Source organism: Ctenopharyngodon idella, chromosome 12 (genome assembly GCF_019924925.1).
Source record: "Ctenopharyngodon idella isolate HZGC_01 chromosome 12, HZGC01, whole genome shotgun sequence".
In the NCBI taxonomy this organism is placed as follows: Eukaryota; Metazoa; Chordata; class Actinopteri; order Cypriniformes; family Xenocyprididae; genus Ctenopharyngodon; species Ctenopharyngodon idella.
In genome coordinates this window covers 2,666,930-2,676,803 of record NC_067231.1, presented here as the reverse complement: position 1 = coordinate 2,676,803, position 9,874 = coordinate 2,666,930, and the positions used below count along the sequence as shown (strand labels likewise).

At 35.0% G+C, this 9,874-nt stretch overlaps 2 protein-coding genes across 2 annotated transcripts in view; one reads left to right on the top strand and one right to left on the bottom strand.

Annotated features, from left to right (window-relative positions):
- Positions 1 to 2,216: 2,216 nt before the first annotated feature.
- On the bottom strand, positions 2,217 to 7,451 carry sox8a (SRY-box transcription factor 8a). The gene is made up of 3 exons (XM_051914246.1): positions 6,528 to 7,451; positions 5,269 to 5,498; positions 2,217 to 3,399 (listed from the first exon to the last, which is right to left on the bottom strand). The coding sequence occupies exons 1-3, from the start codon at positions 6,905 to 6,907 to the stop codon at positions 2,789 to 2,791; spliced, it is 1,221 nt and encodes a 406-aa protein (XP_051770206.1). The 5' UTR covers positions 6,908 to 7,451; the 3' UTR covers positions 2,217 to 2,788.
- A 618-nt stretch (positions 7,452 to 8,069) lies between these two features.
- The window catches only part of lmf1 (lipase maturation factor 1), a 34,646-nt gene continuing 32,841 nt past the window's right edge, over positions 8,070 to 9,874 (top strand). The window contains exons 1-2 of the mRNA XM_051914270.1: positions 8,070 to 8,376; positions 8,556 to 8,865. Of these exons, the coding sequence (XP_051770230.1) occupies positions 8,157 to 8,376; positions 8,556 to 8,865 (530 nt within the window). The 5' untranslated portion in view covers positions 8,070 to 8,156. The remainder of the gene's footprint in view (positions 8,377 to 8,555; positions 8,866 to 9,874) is intronic.

Sequence of the window (9,874 nt, the reverse complement as noted above, 5' to 3'; positions counted from 1 at the left end):
TTGCAACCCAGCAGGAAATCATTAAATTAGGGTGGAGTCACACAAGCACTGGACATCCTATTTACTTCATAAGTCTGATCCAAGAAGGTAAAGCCATCGCACCAGTCACCGCTTACACACTATGTTTGATGAGGGTGTGAATCTTGGTTTTAGAACAGCAGCATTGTGGCCTTACAATATTTTATCAAACATCAAAGAGCACTTGAATTTTGCCCCTAACATGAAAATCTAAAAAGTTTCGAAGATGCATATTTTCTGTCCAAGTTGTCAGACACATTACAGCTTGGATATATGGCGTATATATATATATATATATATATATATATATATATATATAAACATATTATAGCGTACAGCAGTGTTTCTATATTCATGTTACATAGTGAGGCCAGTAGGTGGTAACAAATGAATTTATGAGCGAGTCATTGAATCATTCATTCAACCGATTCATTCAAACAGGTGACTGTATAGACCAATTTGGAGCAAATGTCACAGTTACATCACTTGCAGCTGCGCGTAAATAGCGGTAGCAAGTGGAGGAAAATGGGCAAAATCCACAGAATAAGAGAAAAATGTTTTGTTGCGCCACTGGATGTCAGAATCGGAATGCAAAAAAATACAGTCTTCATTTTTATAGAATACCATCGCTGAAGACGCACTTTGAAGCTCAATGCAGACGTTTATGTTGCAAGTCACAGACTAGACTGATGAAACCTGCAATGATTAGTCTACTATTGAAGCAGGAATTGGATGTAAACTGTAAGTCTACATAATATTCACATATGCAGTTCATAGCAGTTACAGCATGAAATAATATTTAAACATAACATTTTACATAGATAACTTTTAAACATTTTTATCTCACAATTCTGACTTATTTTCTTGCATTTGCGTGTTTATATCTCCCAGTTTGGACTTTATAACTCACAATTGTGAGTTTTTATCACAATTCTGAGGGAAAAAGACAGAATAACGAGTATATCTCACTATTCTGTTTTTCCTTCTAAGAATTGTGAGATATAAACTTGGATTTGCGTGAAAAAAAAGTCAGAATTGTGAGATATTTCATTTTCATCATTGCTGTTTGCAAATATGGTCTATTTATGAGTGAGTCATTGAATTAATCACTCAACCAATTTGTTCAAAAGCCACTACTGTGTGTTGCTTGGAGAATTTGTTTGGAACTATTTTTAAGGAAACAGTTGTTTATATATATATATATATATATATATATTTACACACACACACACACACACACACAAAATATACATATCTCTAGATTTCTTAACACTGGAAGCACTTGGATCACCAGTCCAATGAAAAACTCAGCTTTACGTGTTATAGACTGACCTTTGACCTGCTGTAATCATAGTCAGCTTTTCTTCTATAACACTTGTGATGTGTGTTAGGTTGACGCTATCTGAGGGTCTTTTAAATAGCTCAGCGTGAATGTTTTTTTTTTAACTTTTTTTTTTTTTTTTTGGTCATTGTTTATGACTCTTCCACTATAGATCACAATGTCAAAAAAAGACCCAAATCTAAGAGTAAAATGAGTGCCCCAAAATCTGAATACAATAACAACTGAACATAATACACCATCACAATTACGTTAGGAATGAAAATCGTAACCTTGTAGAGCTTAATGTGTACTGTCCAGTTTTAAGACCCAATAATGTCAGTAAGCAAAATGATGCGCGCTGTACATGTCAATACTAGTTACATTCTCCACTTCGAAATCATCAATGTAATAAAAAGTAGTGAAAGGAAAATAAGTCCTAGTCCACCCACACCCATCTGCTTTGAAATCACTGGCTCATTTCCACAGCATGAAGAACTTATTCTCTTATCCTGCAGTCAATTTATGCATTTTCTGCTGCTTTTGTTGCTGTTTATCCAAATAGCGGAGGGTAGCGTCTGTTCTTGTGCTCTTCTTTCATGTAACGGCAGTGGTAATGATTTTCTGCTTTGTATTTGTTTTGTTCCCTCCCTTAATTAATGCCTCTTTTATAATGAAAACAAAGAGCCCTTTGAGACACTGTCATTCAGAATCAGCCCTCTCTCTTTTCTGCTCTCCCTCGCTTTTTCTTGGCTTTGTAAAGGCTCTGTTTTATACTAGCATCTCTCCAATATTTAGATTAAACTCACCCACAAGTTATCTCGCTAGCTTGACAGTTAGACTAGGCCTTTCTCAACAGTAAAGACATCAGGCAGAATTGCACATTCGTTCATTTTACATTTTAATTGCATTTAGCAAAAAAGACATGATTGCATTTAAATAGCGTACTGAATATTGACGAGAGAAATCAGTCTATTGCATCTCACTCCCCCCCCAAAAAACAAAACAAAAACACTTTTATCCGGACCATAGTATAAACACAAAACATTCAATATTGAAAAGTGAGCCCAAAAATCGTTAGGAAAATCAGTAACACTTTACAATAAGGTTGCATTTGTTAACATTAGTTAACTACATTAGTTAACATGAACTGACAATGAAAATACTTCTAAAGCATTAGTCACTGGTGATTTAAAATCTAAAGTTGTATTTGTTAACATTTGTTAATGCACTGTGAACTAACACGAACAAACAATGAACAATTTGATTTTACTAACTAAATTTAACAAAGATGTTAGCTAATGCATTAACTAATGTTAACAAATGAGACCTTTGTAAAGTGTTTCCAGAAAATCTAAAGGTCAAAATTACCAGAAATGGCAAGATAAAACATCTTAAAGTATCAGCAAATGTCTTCATACACCACATAGTCCCATAATTCTCATGATGGCATCAGGGGCGCGTTAAAGTCGTGTAAACCGGTTGCTCCCAGTTTGCACCGGGACTATGAGACGGACTGGACAAACTGTTGAGAACAGGAGTCACATATGATCTTCTGGAGGAATGGAAGTACGGATATTGATAAATGCCAGCGGGATACCCAGAAAATGTGGTGAAGTACGTCGAGTTCTGCATGTCAGGACAGTCACTCAGTTCAGATTGGGTCGGCGACCCGTGAGACTCTGCGTAATGAGAAGGACTCAATTGTTCTGTTTTAATGAGCGGCCTTTGTTGGCTCGACTGGTTATGCGAGGATGTGGACGGTGACCCGGACGCCTTGTTCCATGCCGAAACGCTGCCGTGATGGTGATAGGACGCGCTGAAACAGCCGGGGCTGGAGTGCTGCCCGCCGTTGTTCTCGATGTGGCCGTTTAACGGCAGGTACTGGTCGAACTCACGCACGTCGAACGGGCCCATGCTGCCGATGACGTCGCTGCTGAGCTCCGTTATGTCCACGTTGCTAAAGTCGATGTTCTGTCTTGCGTTTTCCGTGGCACGCTTCGCGCTTTGATGCTGATCGGACTTCGGGGTGGTTGGAGGCGTTGGAGGGCCGTGTGCTTGAACTGGGTCAGAAACATCAAATATGGTTTGTTGGGTATAGTTAGTAGAATAGGGGTGAACCGATATTTGGCATTTTTCAATTATTCTGTTTGGCTGATTCATATGTTGTATTCATGTCATACACTGTAAAAAGTTTTAATCTGCAACTGTAACCTTAAAGAGCTTTTTTTACTTAATTTTATTGGTATAAATTATATTTATTTCAGCCGATATTTGGCATTTTTCAATCATTCTGTTTGGCCGATATGGTATTAATATATTGGTTGATTGGTAAAAATTAAATAATTAATGTACTTAGGTTAATTCAGCAATATTAAATAATATTTTTGGAGATTCCAAGTGGGATGGAAACATTAAATATGTATTGTTGGGTTGAGTTGAAAAAATAAACATGCATATATATATCATAGTGGTTGACCGATATATCGGCCGATATTCAACATTTTTCAGTCATTCTGTTTGGCTGATTTGTATGTTTTATTCATGTAAATAAATATATTTAGGTTAATTAAAAAAATTAAATAATATTTTTGGAGATTCCACCTGCGATGGAAACATCAAATATGTTTTGTTGGGCTGAGTTGGACAAAAATAAACATGCATATAGTATAGTGGTCAACTGATATATTGCCAAGATCTATATATATATCGGCCGATATTTGGCATTTTCAATCATTCTGTTAGCCGAAATGGTATTAATATATTGGCCGATTGGTATAAATTAATTAATTAATGTATTTAGGTTAATTTAGCAATATTAAATAATATTTTTTGGAGATTCCAAGTGGGATGGAAACATTAAATATATATTGTTGGATTGAATTGGGAAAAAATAAACATGCATATATAGTATATAGTATAGTGGTTGACCGATATATCGGCAAGATATTTGACATTTTTTAAATATTCTGTTTGGCCGATATGGTATTAATATATTGGTTGATTGGTATAAATAAATGTATTTCAGTTAATTCAGCAATATTAATATTTTTGGAGATTCCAACTGGGATGGAAACATCAAATATGTTTTGTTGGGTTGAGTTGGAAAAAAATAAACTTGCATATTGTATAGTGGTCGACCGATATATCGGCTGACATCTGACATTTTTAATTCTTCTCTGTAGCTGATGTGTATGTCATTTTCATGTCATACACTGTAAAAAGTGGTAATCTGCAATTATTACCTTAAAGGGCTGTTTTTTACTTGATTTAACCCATAACAATTGATTTTGTTGGTATAAATTAATGTATTAAGGTTGATTCAATGATGCTAAATAATGTTTTTGACTTGAATAAAACCAGTTTTCATTTTTAGGGTACCATTTTTTCATTGTATTTGCTGTGTACTGTATGTAAAATAGCACTACCTGGTCTTTATTTGAGAAAATGTGATTCCCAGTGTACACAGACTTACCCGATTACTGTTTCTTACAGTATTTAATTCCTTTTTATTCATACATTTTTATTTGTGAAAAATACTATAGTAGAATTACAAAATAACAAAGTTGGCATCTAAAGTAGTTTATGTTACAGATTTTGTATCTAGTTCTCATATAATTAATTTTCAAATGATTTCTAATTATATATAAATATAATATTATTTTGTATATTATAAATTATATCTAATTCTATATTAAATATATAAGTATATATTTCTAATTTAGTAAAAATAAATTTAATTTTAGCAAATTATATGCATGTAAAGCTTTTTAAGGTAACAATCGCAGGTTGCCATTACAGTGTATATATCGGCTTTATATCGGTCATCAGCTCTTATAGATATCGGCATCTGCAATAAAAAAAATCAATGTCGGTCGACCACTAATATGGTACAACCCAATTAGTAAGACAGTGGATCTTGCATAACTCACCACCATGGACCGGTTGATTGTGCATCCCTCTCATTCCCGCTTCCGTCTTGTACATTTGATCCGAGGGATGATGGATCTTCTCAGCTCCCGTGTCCAGTTCACTCTGACCCGGCTTCAGGCTCTTCCGTCTCCGTGGCTGGTACTTATAATCCGGATAGTCTTTCTTGTGCTGGAGTCGCAGTCTCTCTGCCTCTTCCACAAACGGCTTCTTCTCGCTCTCAGAAAGCAGCCTGGACAATCCGTGAGACAGTGTAAAGCAATTGTATGTGAATGACATACAAATGTACATTCAGAAACCAAAGATCCGGATTTAGATGGAAGCTCATTTCTAAGCTAATGCAGACCATCTTGCTCCAGCAAAAAAAACAGATGGTTTACAAGCAGCTCCACAGAATATAGAATTTATTTCTTTAAACTATGTCACTTTTAGTAGCTACTGTCATTAATACAAGCACTTTTTCCCAACAGTGACTAGCACACATTCAGTTAGTCACTAGTACTTTCAGTAACACTTTACAATAAGGTTTCATTAGTTAAATGGACTAACAACGAACAATAGCATTTTTCAATCTTAATGTTCATGTAAACATTTACAAACACATTTTTAAGATGATTTCGTATCTGTTAACATAAGTTAATGTGCACAAATGTTAATAAATGCTGTAAAGAATGTTAGTTCATAACAAATGAGACCTTATTGTAAAGTCTTACCCAACTTTCTTTGCTACTATAGTCACTATTCGCTTCAGACTATGTATTATGAATTATTTTTTGCACCTATTCCAGTTTTACTAGTAACTAGACACTTATTATATATGAGAAATTATTATTGATCCCAACAGTCACATTTGATTTTGACTTGTTAAATAACTAATCTGAAATTCTGCTACTTTACAGTTCAATTAAAAATCTTACTAGTAAGATTGAACATTTAATGCAGGTCTATTTAATTATAAATCCTAGTAAGTATTTGAAACAATCTGATTTAGCACTGTAAAAAGTGTTAACCTGCTTTTATTACTTTTAGCCTGATCTAACCCATAAAATGAGTTTTGTTGTAAACTAATGTTGATTAAGTGATGCTAAATATAACCAGTTAATTTAGCTATTTCCATTTTTAGGTGTTAAAAAGATATGTGGGACAGGCTAGTAACATACAAGCAGCTTGCCATACGCGAGCCGATATCAATGCCGTAGTTTAATAACTCTTTGTGTAGGTAGGCCTACATCATTTGCATAATGTAACGTAAAATGTGTACCTCCATAACTTGCCCAGGGTCTTGCTGAGCTCGGCGTTGTGCAGATGCGGGTACTGATCCGCCAGCTTCCTGCGCGCAGCCTGCGCCCACACCATAAACGCGTTCATGGGTCTCTTCACGTGAGGCTTGTCTTTCAAAGACCTGCTACCCTGCATAGGCATCGGCACCAGGGACCAGTCGTAGCCTTTGAGAACCTGCGACACGGCATCTCGGATGCACGGGGGGAAACGGGCGTCTTCCTCGCTGTCCGCCCGGTTGCCGGTGCCGGTTTGCGACCCTTGTTCGTCGGACACTGATGGAGAGGACGGTGAATCAGAGTCTGCATCGCCGATAAAAGAGCTTTCTGTCCCAGAACTAGTTTTATCCGGCTCCTTGGACATTTTAAAATCCTCTCTGAAGAAACGTAAGCTGAAGAACGTATAACTTTACGCGCAGCGCGCGCTGGTATATATTCCAGATAAACCTATTGATTTCTCGGTTTCTTGAATCTCACGCCTCCGTCGATCAACACTGGCGGATGAACTGGCAACATTTCACAACTTGTTGGTAAGAGAGAAGTTTTTGTGAGGCTTCTGTACTCTCGCGCTCCTCCTTCTCTCGTCTCATTGGAGGAGAAGCTTTTGCGCAACTTCACCAATTGGTCTGTCCAGGACATCAGCAACTTTTTCAGTTAATTGAACATAATTGACTAACAAATTAGACCATAAGGCCATAACTGCTCATGGGTTCCCTGCAAAATCCAATCTTCACCTACTGTATTTTATGAAAACACTTGTAGGGTAACTCAATAAACATGACTTAAATAAAACACTGCAATATTTTGTGTGTGAAAAAATATAATAACTTTGTTTTTTCTATAATTCACTGCACAAATTATTGTCATATTTTTGCTTTAAGTGTTGTGTAAACAATACGTGAACACAATAAAAGCACACTAATATTCATTATTATATAATGAAGGTAGATTTGAACTCAAAGGTTGAACTTTGTTCAAGTTGTTTTAAATGGTATATACAAGTTATTAAGCACAATATTTATGTAAACAATATATTTCCTAAATTGTGCTGTAAAGTTTAATGGCATATTCTTTTTGATAATCCCGTATTATGTGACAACATGCCCCGATAAAGGTCAACATATATATATATATATATATATATATATATATATATATATATATATATATATGTATATATATATATATAGCCTATATATATATATAGTAGTCAACATTTGAAGTGGATCAATATATATACACACATACACACAACACACACACACATCTCTCTCTCTCTCTCTCTCCATATATATATAGCCTATATATATATATATAGTAGTCAACATTTGAAGTGGATCAAAAACTATATATATATATATATATATATATACACACATACACACAACACACACACACATCTATATATATATATATATATATATATATATATATATATATATATATATATATGGTGAACAGTTTTTATTTCAATAATTATTACCAAGTCGAATAGAATACATTAACTTTATAGAAGATCAGTCTGAAGGTTGTGTTGGCAGAAGCGCATTGTCCTCTGATTGGTCAGTCCGCTGCGCGTGATTTCTTACGCATGTGCAGAGCATTTTGACAATATGGCGTCCTCCAGTGAGAGTCCTGAGAACAGCGAAAGTTTCCTTAGAAAGCGACGTGGCGATCCGCTTGTTTCAGACAGTCTTTCACACGACAGCTGCAGCGAGACAGCGCAAGACGAAGACTCGACCAAATATGACAAGAAAGTGGGCGTATCGTCACAAACCGGAACCTACTGGCTCACGCGCATCCTGCTACTGCGAGCCATTGCTTTCATCTACTGTGAGTTCGACAGGTGGCAACTCTACAGGATGCAGTTGCTAAGAGATCAGACACAATTGGTTACATCACATTAGTTACAATTACTTGATATAAGTTTATATATGTGAAACACACACACACACACACATTATAATATATATCTGTGTAATAACTCAAGTGTGAAATCCTATCTTTTCTAGTTGTGGCATTCACTGTGGCTTACAACCAGAATAAACAGCTGATTGGAGAAAAGGGGCTCATGCCATGCAAGGACTACTTGAGGAGCGTCAAGCGTTATGTGGGTGGCAAGATTGGCACTGCGGCCCTGGCCTACACTCCTTCAGTCCTCTGGTTTATGGATTGGAGTGATATGGATGCCAACCTGGATGGCATCGCTCTGGCAGGGATGGCACTCTCAGGGTTTGTCTTGCTCATGGGAAGAGCCAATATGATCATTATGGGAATACTGTGGATCCTGTACCACTCTATTGTGAATGTCGGACAGCTTTGGTGAGCACACACACACACACTGATCTTTCTCATGTCATTAATGCAATAAAATTAGATTGAATTATGCCATTTTGATGGAGAAAAATGAATTTTGTCGCTACAGCATTTCCATGATTTTTATATGAAGCACATTTCAGCCACATAAGAAAAAGTCATGCATAGATAAATCATAATAGTGACTTAAACGTCATTATGACATTTATTTACATCGTTTCAACGTTTTATCTCATAATAATGACGTTATTTTTGACTGTCAAAATTTCACCATTATGACATAAATTGAAATTATGACAAAAACAGTGGAAAGTCAGAACAATGAGATAAAAAAACATAATTATGACAAAAAATTACTTACAATTATGAGATACTAAGTCATAATTGTGAGACGTCTTGAAAGTCATAACTATGACAAAAAAATTTGACAGTCAAAATTAAGACGCCATGATGACATTCACATCGTTTCAGCAATTTATCTCATAATTGTGATATTTTATCTAATAATGTATGTAATTTCATCATTATGACAAAAAACAATGACAAGTCAGAACTATGAGTTAAGCCATAATTATGACAAAAAATGATTTAAAATTACTAAGTAATAAGTAATAATTAATAATTAACGTACTAAGTAATAATTTTGAGATAAAAAGTCAAAAGTCATAATTATGAAAAAAGTTTGACACTTAAAATTATGACATACTTTGTCATTGATATTTTTTCCACATCATTTCAATGTTTTGTCTCATAATTGTGAGATTTTATTTTGTCATTATAACATGAGTCTAAATTATGACAAAAAGCAATGACAAGTCTGAACTATGAGACAAAAATTATGACAAAAATGACTTAAGATTATGAGTCATAATTGTGCAAAGTCAAAATTATAACATACTTTGTAAAAATATTATGAGATAAAAAGTAAAAATTATGACAAAAATTTGAAACTCAAAATTATGACACTGTCATGAATTTTTCCACATAATTATGAGATGTTAGTCAATTTTTTGGT

Coding starts and splice junctions, on each gene's coding strand:
- sox8a (XM_051914246.1), bottom strand. CDS start 6,907: ATGTCCAAGGAGCCGGATAAAACTAGTTCTGGGACAGAAAGCTCTTTT. Junction 5,499..6,527: donor ACCCTGGGCAAGTTATGGAG/GTACACATTTTA, acceptor CGGATTGTCCAG/GCTGCTTTCTGAGAGCGAGA. Junction 3,400..5,268: donor CAATCAACCGGTCCATGGTG/GTGAGTTATGCA, acceptor TTTCTGACCCAG/TTCAAGCACACGGCCCTCCA.